At 49.6% G+C, this 16305-nt stretch overlaps 1 protein-coding gene across 1 annotated transcript; it reads left to right on the forward strand.

Annotated features, from left to right (window-relative positions):
* Positions 1-917: 917 nt before the first annotated feature.
* On the forward strand, positions 918-10847 carry GPR157 (G protein-coupled receptor 157). Its single transcript, XM_056865503.1, has 4 exons — positions 918-1297; positions 8253-8466; positions 9442-9636; positions 10579-10847. The coding sequence occupies exons 1-4, from the start codon at positions 918-920 to the stop codon at positions 10801-10803; spliced, it is 1014 nt and encodes a 337-aa protein (XP_056721481.1). The 3' UTR covers positions 10804-10847.
* Positions 10848-16305: the final 5458 nt, after the last annotated feature.

A 16305-nucleotide genomic window follows, 5' to 3' on the forward strand; every position in this document is an offset into this window, starting at 1 on the left:
CCGCTACTCTTATGACAGGGGGTGGGGATGTTAGCTGGACCCTGGGTCCTTCCCTGGAGGTTTTTAAGCAGAGGCTAGGTGGCCATCTGTCTGCAAGCCTGATTCTATGACCTTAAGTAGTAGAAAAGGGCAAGAGTCCAGTAGCACCTTAAAGACTAACAAAAATATTTTCTGGTAGGGTATGAGCTTTCGTGAGCCACAGCTCACTTCTTCAGATATCTGAAGAAGGGAGCTGTGGCTCATGAAAGCTCATACCCTACCAGAAAATATTTTTATCAGTCTTTAAGGTGCTCCTGGACTCTTGCCCTTTTCTACTTCTGCAGACAGACTCACACGGCGACCCACTGTGAATTATCTATGACCTTACGAAGATGCTGAGAGGGAGGGCACCGTGGCCCTCTTGTGGGTATGGAGCGGGGGTCCCTGGGGGTGCAGCGGGGAGGTCGTTGTGAGTTCCCTGCCTTGCGCAGGGGGTTGGACTAGATGACCCCTGTGGGACCCTTCCGACTCTAGGATCCTAGGCGCAGCTCGGAAAAGCGAGGGTGGCGGGGGCCAGGGCGCGCTCCGATTCCCGGGGCTCCGTTTCGCCGGGCCGAGCGCCACTCGCTTGCCCGCCAGCCAAAGCGATGCGCGGAGGCCGGGCAGGGAGGAGCCGGGGGGGCCGGGAGGCGGAGCCGGGGGGGGGGAGGAGGAAGAGGAAGAGGAGGAGGGGGAGGAGGCCGGGCTGGCCGGCCGGCCGGGGCCCCGGGGAGCGGCCACTCGCCCGAGGAGCGCCGCGCCGGGCTTGCAGGCGCCGCGCTCCTGCGCCTCCCGGCCGGCGGCGCGTGGCCCGTGCAGGGCGAGCCTTGCGCCCTCCCCGGCGGCCCGCTTGGGGGTTGGCTCCCCCCGGCTCGGCTCCCCCCCCCCCACTGGGGGCGATGCCGCCGTCCCGCGCTGGGGCCACGGAGGTGTTCCCCTGGGAGCGCGCGGCGGTGCTGGCGTCGTGCGCGCTGTCGGCGGCGGGCTCGGGGCTGCTGGTGGGGACGCACGCCCGGTGGCCCGAGCTGCGCACCCGCCCGCGCCAGCTGCTGCTCTACCTGTCGCTGGCCGACCTGCTCTCGGCCGCCGCCTACTTCTACGGCGCGCTGGAGGCCTTCGAGGGACCCTCGGGGGGCTGCGTGGCGCAGGGCGCGCTCTCCGCCTTCGCCAACACCAGCTCCTTCTTCTGGACCCTGGCCGTCGCCCTCTACCTCTACCTCGCCATCGTCCGCGCCGCCCCCGCCGGCGCCGCCCTCCTCGCCCTCTTCCACGCCGTCAGGTGGGTGGGGAGGTGGGGGGCCGGCCCCGAGCTGCGCTGGGGGGGGTCCTCTCCCGGGCCAAAGCCAGCAAGCGCCTCCGCCTGCCTTGGCGGTGGCGTTGCGGAGGGAGCTCGACGCGCGGGTCAGTGGGGGAACTCCCTGCCCCAGGATGCGGGGAGGGCTGCCCGCTCGGAAGGCTGGAAGAGGGGAGTGGGCGTGTTCATGGAGGAGAGGGCTACCCATGGCTACTAGTCAAAATAGAGACTACTCATGGTGCATACCTAGTCTCTCCAGGATCAGAGGAGTGTGCCTATTATATTGGGTGCTGGGGAACACAGGCAGGATGGTGCTGCTGCACTCGTCTTGTTTGGGGGCTTCCTAGAGGCCCCTGGTTGGGCCACTGTGTGAACAGACTGCTGGACTTGATGGGCCTGGGTCTGATCCAGCAGGGCCTTTCTTATGTTATCATGATGAAGTCTGTCTGGTTCAATAGAACTTTTAATAATATTAATCCTTGTAGTATTTCTTCACACAACGCATAGTGAAAGTGTGGAACTCCCTGCCCCAGGATGCGGGGAGGGCCGCCAGCTCGGAAGGCTTGAAGAGGGGAGTGGGCGTGTTCATGGAGGAGAGGGGTATTAATAGCTACTAGTCAAAATGGATACGAGTCATGATGCACACCTAGTCTCTCCAGGATCAGAGGAGTGTGCCTATTATATTGGGTGCTGTGGAAGACAGGCAGGATGGTGCTGCTGCACTCGTCTTGTTTGGGAGCTTCCTAGAGGCCCCTGGTTGGCCACTGTGTGAACTGACTTCTGGACTTGATGGGCCTGGGTCTGATCCAGCAGGGCCTTTCTTATGTTCTCGTGACGAAGTCTGTCTGGTTCAATAGAACTTTTAATAATATTAATCCTTGTAGTATTTCTTCACACAACACATAGTGAAAGTGTGGAACTCCCTGCCCCAGGATGTGGTGATGGCTGCCAACTGGGAAGGCTTGAAGAGGGGAGTGGACGTGTTCATGGAGGAGAGGGCTACCCATGGCTACTAGTCAAAATGGAGACTAGTCATGATGCGTGCCTAATCTCTCCAGGGTCAGAGGCACATGCTTGCTGTATTAGCTTCTGGGGAACACAGGCAGGACAATGCTGCTGCAGTCGTCTTGTTTGGGGGCTTCCTAGAGGCACCTGGTTGGCCGCTGTGTGAACACACTGCTGGACTTGATGGGCCTGGGTCTGATCCAGCAGGGCCTTTCTCATGTAGACCAAAGGGGGCCCTGACCTGTATGGCCCAGGCTGGCCCCATCTGGTCAGACCCTCCCCAAGTTAAGCAGGATGGGTCCTGGTTAGTACCTGGATGGGAGACCCCCAAGGAAGTCCAGGGTTGCTACACAGAGGCACGCAACTGCAAACCTCACCTGTTCATCTGGCCTGGATGGCCCAGGCTAGCCCTATCATCAGATCTCACAAACGAAGCAGGGCCGGCCACAGTTAATATTTGCATGGGAGACCCCGAAGGAAGTCCAGAGTTGCTACGCAGAGGTAGGCAGTGGCAAACCACCCCTGTTTATTTAGCCTGAGCTGGATCTGGTCAGATTTCACAATGTAAGCAGGGCCGGTCCTTGTTAGTATCTGGAGCGGAGACCACCAAGGAAGTCCAGGGTTGCAGACAATGGCAAACCACCTCTGCTCCTTTCTTGCCTCGAAAACCCTGCAAGGGGTTGCCATCAGTCAATTGCCACTTGAGGGTACACAATTATTTGCCCTGACCTGGATGGCCAAGGCAATTCTGGATGATGTCAGATCTCAGAAGCCAAGTAGAATCAGCCCTGTTTAGTACTTGGGTGGGAGGCCACCAAGGAAGTCTAGGATTGCTACGCAGAGGCAGGCAGTACCAAACGTCTTCTGAATGTCTCTTTCCTTGAAAATACACTGGGGTCGCCATAAGTAAGCTGCTAGTGGACGGCACTTTCCTCCACCACCGGACCACAGAATACACCCTCTTGGCTTTCCCCCACATCTGGCACAACCGTTGCCTGCTTACTGGTCAAGTTCTCCAAGGCTAAAAGAGCATGAGCTCGGTGCCCTGTTTCTCTGTTTGAATCCCTGCTTAAAACCAACCCCATGAACAAACCCTGAGACCTTGCTGGCAAGCAAAACAAAACACCAGTATCAGGGCATTTGCCGTGGTTGTAATCGGTTGGACTTACTAGTTCTAAAACCTCTTGATAGACGCAGAAGGTGCCGGTAATGGGCAACAGGTTTCTCTTTCTAAAAAAGAAATTAACTCTTGTTTTTTTAAAAATACAAATACTTCTAAGAGTTGTAAGTGTTGTTTTCATAGAAGCATAGAGTTGGAAGAGACCACCAGGGGCATCTAGTCCAACCCCCTGCACAATGCAGGAATTTCACAATGGCCTCCCCACCCCACCCCCAGTGACCCCTACTCCATGCCCAGAAGATGGCCAAGATGCCCTCCCTCTCATGATCTGACTAAGGTCATAGAATCAGCATTGCTGACAGATGGCCATCTAGCCTCTGCTTAAAAGCCTCCAGGGAAGGAGAGCTTACCACCTCCCGAGGAAGCATTCCATCGTCTCTCGCACATAGGAAGGAACGCTGCTTCTAAGACCCTACCTCCACTGCAATGTGCATGCAGCATGGAAAAATCAAGAGAGGTTGCATCTTTTTCTCCCCTTCAGAGGTCCTGTGCCACATTTATAATATTATATTGACTAAACTCGTACAGTCGATAGACTGACATTTCAATCAAGTGGCCCTAACTGCATTTGCACAGCTATCCTCTCCTTCCATCCTTCTCCTCCTCTTGTTGACTCTTCAGAGATCTGAGATTAGATTGGAAGCTCCTTGGGGCAGGGTGGGGTGGGAGAGTGATTCCGTACCCAACTGACAAGATTTGGGAGCCAGGCAGGCATCCACAGTACAGTTGGCTTGCTGGTGGCTTTTCTGGCAAGGGAGCCGATTTTGTAGCTCAAGGGAAAGAAAAGCTTTCATTATGTCGTGTGAGATGGTACCATCACATGCCGGCCCCCCCACAGAGGGGTGCTTTGGGCTGCCAGGCAAGGATAACAAATTAGGTTAGAAAAACAATCCAGTTAAGCCAAACTGCGGAGGGGATTTTCATAACACCACTTCTCATTTTCTTTCTCTCTGTTTATGAAGTTATTTTTGCTTGTGCTTTGGGGAACATTTAGATTGCCCTTCTTCCCGTTTCACAGCTGGGAACTAAGGGCGAAAACGCACGGGAGGTTTTTGCCTTGGGTTTGCCGCTCTCTAAATGCATGTTTTCCCCAGCCAAATTCTCAGAACTCAAAAATGAGCCCCCATGCAGAGTTTTGAGAATTCAGATGGGGGAAATGTGCATCTAGAGAGCGGCAAATCCAAGGCAAAACCTCCCGTGCGTTTTCGCCCAAAGTGATGGCCACCAAGTACGGAATCTGGAAGAAAAGCGTCCAGATTTGCATCATCAGAATGGAGCAGTACAGAGTTGCAAAAAGCCGTTTTCTTAGTTGCCTGTGGCGTTTAAGAACCGTTTGCAGGTGTCCTGATAAGAAGCTTTAGAGAAGTTGATTCTTGTAGTAGGTGAACCCATAATTGAATAACAGCTATATGTAGGCAGGCATGTTTGTAAAAAAAAAAAAGGGGGGGGGGAAGCGAGAGAATGAGCTAATAATTTATTTGCAATGCTGAAGTAGCTTAGTAATTAACGTGTGGATTTCATTAGCACAGCGTGAGGGTAATGGCGAGTAGATTAAGAAGATTTTAAAAAGAGGATTAGTGAAACTTGCGGGGGCTTCTGTAGGAAGGGAGGAAATGTATTATTGTTTTCCGCCAAGGGGTCGTATGGTGTTATTCCTAGGTCTGTCGTTGGAGGGTTCACCGCAATGGACCAAGCAGAGCCTCAGTGAGTAATGGCAGCGTAGCTCTGATAGCTGGATGGTGCTGACATGTCCATAGGGCCCGCATGGCGTAGTGGTTAAAGCGTCGGGCTAGGATCTGGGAGACCCAGGTTTGAACTTACAAGCAGGCAGGATTTTGCCAAGAGCATGTTTGCCGTCGCTGATCCACAGCATTGTTTTGTACCACTGGAAGCTGCAACGTAGCTCGGCCCATGTGGCAGAGTGGAATTACGGTGCGTTTCCAAAAACTACTGAGGCAAGACCAGAACGGGGGAACGAGCACAAGAAGAAGAGTTGGCTTTTATACGACGACTTTCTCTACCACAAGGAAGAATCAAACCGGCTTACAATCAGTGACCCCCTACTCCATGCCCAGAAGATGGCCAAGATGCCTTCCCTCTCATGATCTGCCTACGGTCATAGAATCAGCCTTGCTGACAGGTGGCCATCTAGCCTCTGCTTAAAAACCTCCAGGGAAGGAGAGCTCACCACCTCCCGAGGAAGCCTGTTCCACCGAGGAACCGCTCTAACTGTTAGAAAATTCTTCCTAATGTCTAGACAGAAACTCATTTGATTTAGTTTCAACCGGTTGGTTCTGGTCCGACCTTCTGGGGCAAAAGAAAACAACTTGGCACGCTCCTCTATATGACAAGTACTTATCATATCACCTCTCAACTAGTCACAGAACAGAGGTGGATGGCCGAATGCAGACTCTGGCTGTTTTTTTTTGGGGGGGGTGCTCCATTTATCTTAGTGTTAAGAGTTCCTGCTCTGCATGCAGAAGGTCCCACATTCTGCCTCTGGCGTGCCCAGTTGCCCGGTGCCACAGGGCCAAACAGTCACTACAGAAACCAAGCAGGAGTCATGTGGCGCCTCGGAGCTAACTGTGGCAGAACTTTTTGTGAACTAGAGTCTGTTTCATCGGTTGCACGATGTTATGATCTCATTGGCAGATATATTTACACCAAGTTGAGGGTTGGGGGTTGTAAATAGCAGGGTTGCAAAGTCATGAAACTTGAGAAGTACGGAGTGTGACATTGGCATTCAGATGTGTTCACGATAAACACAGGGTCCAGGTCTTTCCAGCTCGGGAGAAACGCCTGGTCGTTGTTCAGGCCTCAGGAAATGCAATCTGATTTCTCAGTGAATTCAGCAGTTTTGCACTGGAATCTCCTTTTAAAGCTCCTTTTGTTTGAAAAAAGTGTGACATTTAGGTAAGCAGTGTCCTGGAAGTTGGAAATGTTATACCAGTGTGTCCTGAAACATCTTTATTGCTCTCCCCCACACCATCTCTTTGTAACACTTTTATTTTGCCCTTCGTTTGAAGAGCTCAGCTTATGGTTTTCCACTTCACCGTCGTATCTTCCTAACAACCCTGCGAGGTAGGTTAGGTTTACGGAAGGTGATTGGCCCAGGGTCACCCAGTGAGTTTCTGTGCTGAGTGGGGATCTGATAATTGCCCACACACTTTCATGTCTGTAGTTTGGAAAATAAAGACTTAATTTAAAAAAAAACTGAAATGAAAGCGTGGGAAAAAAATGTTTGCATCCAGTAGTGACGTGTTTGTATGGTGCAATCACAGAATATATAGAGCGCTGATTCACCGCCAGTTGTTAGAGGAAGACGTCTAGCTCAATAACAGAAAACAAACGGCTTCAGCTGCCTTGCTCCACTTTCTTCTGACTGCTTCGGATGCTTCTGCAGATCCGGAGAGTTTTTGAGTGCCTAAAGGAGGGAGCTCGGCCATTGACTGGGGCTGCCTCCTCAAACAGAGATGCGGCCGTGAAACTCCTGAGGCTGGCAGACAGACGTGGAGCGAAAGATGATACTACCGGTCACCTGCAGTGTGGCGTTAGAAAGCGGTCAGCCTCCTTTCTTGTGACCGGGTTCTATTCATAGCTCCATGGGGAAGTTGAAGAAGAAGAAGAGTTGGTTTTTATATGCTGACTTTCTCTACCACTTAAGGGAGACTCAAACTGGCTTACAGTCGCCTTCCCCTCCCCGCTACAGACACCCAGTGATGTAGGTGGGGCTGAGAGAGCTCTGAGCTGTAACTTGCCCAAGGTCACCCAGCTGGCTTCGTGTGTAGGAGCGGGGAAACAAATCCAGTTCTCCAGATTAGCCTCTGCCGCTCATGTGGAGGAGTGGGAAATCAAACCCGGTTCTCCAGATCACAGTCCACTGCTCCAAACCACCACTCTTAACCACTACACCACACTGGCTCTAGTTGAGCAAAACTAGCTGCACTTCAGAATCTTTAACCATTCCAAGGGAGAGGTTACCCAGAAGACAGCATGGTAGGGGGGTCGTTCACCAGCGGCTGGAAACTGGTCGGTCTGCCTTTGGGTTGATTCGCCTGCCTACCCTTGAGACGTAACTCATTTCCCAACCTTTTAGGTGGCGTTGAGTTCAACTGGGGGAACTTTGGGAGTGGTAGGTTACGGAGGTGACCACTAACAAAAACCGTTCTCAGCAGCCTCGGCAGCCTTATAGCTCCCAAGGATTCTTTGAAGGAAGCTCAGAGACAGCTCAAAGCAGTGTGAAGCTGGTCTCAGCCGGTAGCGTTAGTGTCAACAGACACCTTAGCCAAGCCTGTTTTTCATGTCTTGGGGCCAAAATTTAATGCCTCCACCTCAGGCTCGGGAATCTCCAGCCAGCTGAGCGATAAGAAGCTGGTACGGGTGTTTGCGTCTCGCTGCGGCTGTCTTGTTGCCCTTAGGGGACTGTCTGCGCAGGGCTGTCCTCTGATAACCTCTCGTCTAACTCTGAAAATACTCAGGCCTGTAAAGGAGAGGTGAGAAGTTTTGAGCGCTTTCCCAAGTCCTTTATAGGGTGACTTTGACTAGTAGCCATGGATAGCCATCTCCTCCATGAACATGTCCACTCCCCTCTGTAAGCCTTCCAAGCTGGCAGCCATCACCACATCCTGGGGCAGGGAGTTCCACAATTTAACTATGCATTGTGTGAAGTGCCAAAATAGTCTGTGGTCGGATGGGGGGTGTTTGGTGGTCCCTTCTCCTTTCTTAACCATTTCTCATCCATTTCTCTGTTCTCAGTTGGGGAGTTCCTCTTGGTATCACGGTGGCGGCCGTTGCCCTGAAGAAGATTGGGTATGATGCCTCCGATGTCTCTGTTGGCTGGTGCTGGATCGACATCGAGGCGGAGGATCGGGTCCTTTGGATGCTGTTGGCAGGAAAGCTGTGGGAGATCCTGGCCTACTTTACCTTGCCCATCTTCTACATCCTTATAAGAAAGCACATCAGCCGAGCGGTTGGTATTTTGAACACATGAAGGCATGAAGCTGCCTTATACTGAATCAGACCCTTGATCCATCGAAGTCAGCATTGTCTACTCAGACTGGCAGCGGCTCTCCAGGGTCTCAGGCAGAGGTCTTTCACACCACCTACTTGCCTAGTCCCTTTAACTGGAGATAGAATCATAGAGTTGGAAGGGACCTCCAGGGTCATCTAGTCCAACCCCCTGCACAATGCAGGAAATTCACAACTACCTCCCACACACACACCCAGCGACCCCAACTCCACGCCCAGAAGATGGCCAAGATGCCCTCCCTCTCATGCTCTGCCCAAGGTCACAAAATCAGGATTGCTGACAGATGGCCACCTAGCCTCTGCTTAAAAACCTCCAGGGAAGGAGAGCTGACCACCTCCCGAGGAAGCCTGTTCCACTGAGGAACTGCTCTAACTGTTAGAAAATTCTTCCTAATGTCTAGATGGAAACTCTTGATTTAATTTCAACCCAGAGACTGAACCTGGGACCTTCTGCATGCCAAGCAGATGCTCTACCACTGAGCCACACCTCTTCCTTTGCCAGATAGGGACGGGATTCTCGGTGGCCTAGCAGTATACCTGCATTTCCTCCAGGCAAGGAAGCAGATAGGCTCTTTTGTAAAGCACCTCATCCCTAGGGAGGTTTGGGGTCTGTCAGCTGCCGTGTTGCTGGTCTATAAATGAGACAGGATTTCTGCGTGTGAGCAGCTGTCGGCATGGGGCAGGCCAGGAACCAGATCTCTCCTCTCCCCCACCCATTACATTCCATGCCAGACATTTCATTCCTTCTTGCTTTTTGGAGTTGGTTTAAAAACGTGTCCACTGCAGATGTCTCTGAGCCAGTTTTAAAACTGTTTCGGAGGCTGCTGTGTGTGGAAAGCACAATGTAAGTGTTAAGAGTTCTTATTAACACCCTCCTCCCCATTTTCCTAATGGCATTTCTTTCCCCATTCCGAAGCACGCAGCGCTCTCCGAATACCGCCCCATTTTGTCGAGGACCCCGGCTTTCCAGCCAAGAACCTCAATAGCAGACAAGAAATTGATCCTGATCCCGGTGATCTTCATCTTTCTCCGCATCTGGAGCACCGTCCGATTCGTGCTGACCCTCTGCGGTTCCCCTTCAGTTCAGAACCCAGTTCTAGTGGTCCTTCATGTGAGTCCCGAAGTCATGAAGCTACAGTTATTTGGGGTGGGGAGAGAGGGTGTGGGAAAGGATCTGGGTCTTGAATACCCCATTTGATAAGCCTCTAAAAGACTTCTGATAAGGACAGTGAGTTGATCTGGCCTTCTTCCCGTCCCCCAACTGAAACAAAACTCGGGATACACATAACTGCATTTATTCGCACGTTCATCCTGTTCCCTGTGCCTCACCTCCAACTGAAGTGGTCAGTTGCTGTGATAAGTGGCTAAATTTCTAGATCTTGTATTTCACTGGAAAGTACGTTATCTTACATGACCAGCCACTCCAAGCAATGATACAAACTTTGAATTTAAAAAAGCCTTTTTATTGTAAATTCTTCAGTATTAAAAATGAAAAAGTAAAATAATGTAAAATGTAAATAAAAAACCACAATAATATATGAGAGATTACATGAAAAAATCTAACAGATTCTAGCAAATTACTATAGATCTGGATACAGGTACACAATAAAAATTCAAAGATACATACCATTAGAGAGTCATGTTGGGGAGTCTTATCCAGACAGCATACAAGCCAAGCATGCCTGAGAAGGATCTCCAACTTCTTACAATGTTGGATGTGTGTGTGTGTGTGTGTGTGTGTGTGTGTGTGTGTGTGTGTGTGTATATATATATATATATATATATATATATATATATATATATATATAAACATATATACATATATATACACCTTTACCTAGAGATTGTTTACCATAAGAATCAGTATAATATTGTTTTGAGAAAGTCATTACATTCCCATACATGAAAAGATATATTGTCACACATGAAAAGACATAAAATGGACTGCCCAGGGTGCCCATGTGTTTAAGACGGCCCTGCCTGCATGGATCAGCTTCTGGTTGTTTCTGAGGGCAGAGGCGAGCCTTCCAAGAACCGTCTGCCTCTCTTCCAGGGCATCGGGAACACGTTCCAAGGAGGCGCCAACTGCATTATGTTCGTATTTTGCACCCGGGTGGTCCGGAACAAGCTCTTTTCTTGCCTGTGCTGCCGGCGAGACAGCGGCCTGGATCCTTCTCTTCCTAGCCCGGAGGACTGCCGCCAGAACCATGTGGCGTTCCCCAAGGACTGGGAATCACCAGACAGCGAGTGGGACAGAGCAGAACTGTCAAGTACCTGAGCTTCAGAACATCCTCATCTTGAAGAAGGACGTGGCCTTACCCAGTCGGGAATTTAACTGTGAGTGCTTCAGTTTTCTTGTCTTTAAAAGCAAGGGAACTTCAGACAAAGGCTTGGTTATAGAATCATACAGTTGGAAGGGACCTCCAGGGCCATCTAGTCCAACCCCCTGCACAATGCAGGAATTTCACAACTACCTCCGACACACACACCCCTACTCCTTGCTCAGAAGATGGCCAAGATGCCCTCCCTCTCATGGTCTGCCCAAGGTCACAGAACCAGCATTGCTGACAGATGGCCATCTAGCCTCTGCTTAAAAACCTCCAGGGAAGGAGCGCTTACCACCTCCTGGGGAAGCCTATTCCACTGAGGAACCGCTCTAACTTGTTAGAAAAACTGTTATTTGGTAATCAGTGTGTGGAATCAAGCTAGGTTTGTACAAATAGGTCTTCCTTCCATTTTAGGTTTCCTGCCAGGGCGTGGTAATTCTTGTCTTCCTACCTATTTTCATTTGTCTTCTTTTGTGCCGTTTTTATATGATGTGCCCTTTTATGCAGTTGACCCCCCCCCAAAAAAAAAAAACAGGCATCAGTTTTAACGGTAATATATCTGTTGAATTTTATTGATTGGAGGGGACAGCTATGTTTGATACATTGCAGTGAATCAGATAATGGCAGAACACAAACTAGACACTCCTCCACATGAGCGGCGGACGCTTATCTGGTGAACCAGGTTGGTTTCCCCACTCCGACACATGAAGCCTGCTGGGTGACCTTGGGCTAGTCACAGCTCTCTTAGAGCTCTCTCAGCCCCACCTGCCTCACAGGGTGTCTGTTGTAGGAAGGAGAAGGTGTTGTAAGCCGGTTTGATTCTTCCTTAAGTGGTAGAGAAAGTCGACATAAAAAACAACTCTTCTTCCTGACAGTGATTCATTTTGAATTCTCCCTTTCAGGGAAAGCGTAGGGGCATTCGAGAAGAAAAACAGAAGTGAAATGAAAATTCAATACATTGCAGCTTTCCCCAGAAGAGCAGAAATAACTTCATGCTTCTTGCAAAGCGACTTTTCTTTCTTTCGTACATAAAGTTCTGTTCGCTTTCAGTTCCCTTTTCTTTGAAGTTCTAGGCCTCGTGAAACTATTCTGTTTCCTTCGGTGGCTGAAGCTTGATGGATCTCCATAAAAGGCATCAAATACACCAGCTTGTCAGTAGCTAACTTACCTACGGCGAACAAGATCGGTGTCTGGGTGACCCAACATAGATGATTATGTCAGTGGGAAGAGCTGGTTATGTTTTCTTTCACACTGTTGATGTGTGTATAAAGTGCTGTCACGTCGCAGCTGACACAGCAACCCTGTAGGGTTTTCAAAGCAAAGACTGACAGAGGTGGTTTACCATTACTTTCCTCTGCACAACAGCCCTGGCATTCCTTGGTGGTCTCCCATTCGATTACTGACTGGGGCTGACCCTGCTTAGCTTCTGAGATCTGATGAGATCAGGCTAGCCTGGGCCATCCAGGTCAGGGCTTATAAGAACATAAGAAAGGCCATGCTGGATCAGACCAAGGCCCAGCAAGTCCAGCAGTCTGTTGACACAGTGGCCAACCAGTTGCCTCCAGGAAGCCCACAAACAAGACGACTGCAGCAGCATTGTCCTGCCTGTGATCCAAAGCACCTAATATAATAGGCATGCCCATCCGATCCTGGAGAGAATAGGTATGCGTCATGACTAGTATCCATTTTTACTAGTAGCCATGAATACCCCTCTCCTCCATGAACATGTCCACGCCCCTCTTAAAGCCATCAGTTGGCTGCCATCACCACATTGGTGATAGGTCACTAATAACTTGAATTAATTTTTTTGGGCAGGTGTGCTAGCGTACTACAGTTTTTCGCCCAGGGTAATACCTGTCGCCACTTTGGGGTCAGGAAGGAATTTTCCTCCAGGCCAGATTGGCCAAGAATCCTGGAGATTTCTTGACTTCCTCTGGGCATAGAGCAGGGATCAGTGGGGGTGGGGCATAGCAGTGAATTTCCTGCATTGTGCAGGGAGTTGGACTAGATGACCCTTTGGGTCCCTTCCAACTCTATATTTCAGTGTTCATGCTCCTGGCCGCCAATATAAATTCCTCCATTCCGATAGTGTAGTAGAGAGCAAGCGTGGTATAGTGGTAAAGAGCAGTGGACTCTGACCTGGAGAACAAGGTTTGATTCCCCACTCCTCCACATGAGCGGTGGACTCTAATCTGAAAAACTGGGTTGGCTTCCCCACTCCTACACATGAAGCCATCTGGGTGACCTTGGGCTAGTCACAGTTCTCTCGGACTCTCTTAGCCTCAACTACCTCACAAGGTGCCTGTTGTGGGGAGATTCTCCTTAAAAGGTAGAGAAAGTCAGCATATAAAAACCAACTCTTCTTCTTCTGTGTTGGAACTCTCAAACACCACAGTCTGTTCAGCTGCACTGGAGAGCTTTTGAGGGAAAGGTGTCAAATATCACACTTTTATATGTACTCGTCATCAGGCTTCTTGTACACCCTAGGTACACCAAATGTGCAAATTTCCTAAGAGCCTTGAGGCTCTGCTTTGGAACACCTCTGCCTGAAGAAAAGTTCTGTGTAAAAGATCTTGAATTTCCAGCATTTTGCACAGGAAAAGTGTTCTTTTCACTGGCTCAGTGTTTGTCTTTTGTTTTAGGCAGGTACCAGAAGCGCCGCGGGCATGCCCACATTGGAAGCTAGCTACCTCCGAAAAAGCAGCACGCCTTCAGACCCTTCACGGGCAATAATGGTGGTATTGTGATGAAAACTTCCTTCTGGGAAATCCAGTCAGTCAGCTTGCTTTCGATTTCTCAGGCTTCTTGGAAGAGGATTACCGTACAGGTTCTGGCTTCCAATTTTAATTTAAAAGGTTTGGGTTGTTGCTTTTTTGTTTTTTAAAAGAAACTTGGGATAAAGGAGTTATACTTTTGGGAAGGGCATTTTAGGATCAGATGGGAAGGCGAGTATGCATTTTAGTTGAAGGTCTATAAGGGATTCAGCAGCTCTGAAACGGCATTGTTTTGAGTGTTTTTTTTAACACGTAGTAATTTTTTTGTCTACTGCCGTTGGTTTATTCAGAAGATCCTCTAATGAAGCTCTCTTGAAAAAGGGCAGATGATGTCGCCCACAGGCCTGAATACAGTGCGAGTTAATGAGGTGGTACAGCCCTCATATTGGATGCCTGTACCACCTCAGTTATTCGGATGAGAGACGTGGTAAATTGGAAAGGCGGCCTGGGATTCCGTTCTGAGGTTTACCAATGTATCGTTCCGCAGAAATGAGGAAGGAATGCTGTGAAAATGTTAGAACTCTCCAAACTATTTGTGTGCATGTGATATATATATATATATATTATATATTTCAAAATCAGGAAGATGAGGCTAATTTTGACTCACCCTTACAAGTTTGTATTGTTGCTGTTTCTCGGGGTTTATTTGTTTTTTACAGAAATAATAAAACTGCTATCATTTTGGTGATCAAACGTGTGCCTGTGTTTCTTTGCACTCCTTGAAAGAGAAGGGCATTGATGTCACAAAAACCAACGAGCGGGTACCAAGCAGGTGTCTGTTCAGAGGCTATTGTGTGGTCCGGGTGCCATCACTAAGAAGGTCCTGTCCTTAGTAACTAACCACCTGATCACCAAAGTCAGGGACGTTCGGAGCAGGACCTTTGGATGATGTCTTTGGTCAAGCGGACAAGCTCTATACTGAAGAAGGCAGCCCATCCCAGATGGTCAGGGAAATGCAAATACTACTGAACAATGTAAAGGGTTGCTAACGATACTAATGTGTACATCCAGTTACTGATCTTGTTTTTGTATGCGTCTCATGATTAACATTGGGTATAGTCATCGTATTCCCTATGACTATGCATGGGTGTAAAAGCTGGACATTGAAGCAAGCTGATAGGAAGAAAGTAGATTCCTTTGAAACGTGGTGTTGGAGGAGAGGGTTACAGATACCGTGTACTGCCAAAAAAAACAAATCAGTGGGTTCTAGATCAAATCAAGCCTGAACTGACCCTAGAAGCTAAAATGACTAAACCGAGGCTGTCGTATTTTGGTCGCATCATGAGACGACAAGAGTCACTGGAAAAGACCGTCATGCTGGGAAAAGTTGAGGGCAGCAGGAAAAGAGGAAGACCCAACAAGAGATGGATGGACTCAATAAAGGAAGCCACGGCCTTCAGTTTGCAAGATCTGAGCAAGGCTGTCAAAGATAGGACATTCTGGAGGACTTTGATTCACAGGGTCGCCATGAGTCGGAAGCGACTTAACGGCACTTAACACACACACACATTTTGTTTAACAAATTAGTTGAGCCAGGGTGTTTTAAAAAAACGAACTTCTACCGATCCTGTACCACAATGTAGCAAGCTCCTCCCCTCGATTGACCAAAACCAGGTAATTTCCAAGTCTCGGCAGGGATGAGAAAATCAAGGGGCGGCGTGGCCCCTTAACGGTCAACAGCTTCCCCCGGAATCTTCTGACCTCCTTCATCTGATTGGCTGACGGAATGCCAAGAATCTTCTAAGGGATTTTCTTCAAAGGGAAAAAAGAATGTGGTTTGGATTGTTTACTCATCAGTACAGTTTGGGTGCGTTCTGCCTGTTCGTCTCAGAAGCCGTCTTCTAAAACACAAGTAGGGTAGGTGACGACAGGGAGACTCCCTGGCCACCGGCTTCTGACCCTGTTTCTATGTCCTTTTAGCCCTGTTCTTTCCCCAGCCTCTTGTTTTTTTTAAAAGTTCAAGAGGGCAAATTGGAAATTTAAAGCGGTCCCCTCCCTTGAATGTTACCTACAGCTATCAGAACGGCTTTTTAGAAAGGATTACACCAATATACGGAGTCTGTCCATCTACTGATGGCCATTAACCATGGTAGCTAAATGGAACTTCCATATTCAGAGGCAGTATGCCTCCAAATACTAGGTGCCAGGGGCAGGTCGCCACCTTCACGTTCTGCTTGTGAATGTTCCCAGGGGCAGCTCGTTGTCGGCGTCTGGAATAAATGGACCTTGTTCTGATCCGGTGATCAGTCCCTCTGTTCTTAAGGAAGCAGAGTCAGCTGCCTTCGGACCAGGCCCTTTTCTTGCTGCCCCACCGTTGTGTCCTGGTTTTTGACTGCTGAGCCACCCCTGGAAACAGGTACATGGCAGAAGACATCCCCAAGGAGCCGGTGAGTTTGGGGGGCTTGGCCATTTATTCCGCCATGCCTGTGAGGTGTTGGCAATCTTAAATTGACATGCACACATGACGCTGGACTTTAATCTGGAGAACCGGGTTTGATTCCCCACTCCACGCAAGCGGAGGACGCTAATCTGGTGAACCAGGTTGGTTTCCCCACTCCTCCACATGAAGGCAGGACACAGGCAGGATAATGCTGCTGCAGTCGTCTTGTTTGTGGGCTTCCTAGAGGCACCTGGTTGGCCACTGTGTGAACAGACTGCTGGATTTAATAGACCTTACGT

This window comes from Euleptes europaea, chromosome 19, assembly GCF_029931775.1.
Source record: "Euleptes europaea isolate rEulEur1 chromosome 19, rEulEur1.hap1, whole genome shotgun sequence".
Classification (NCBI taxonomy): Eukaryota; Metazoa; Chordata; class Lepidosauria; order Squamata; family Sphaerodactylidae; genus Euleptes; species Euleptes europaea.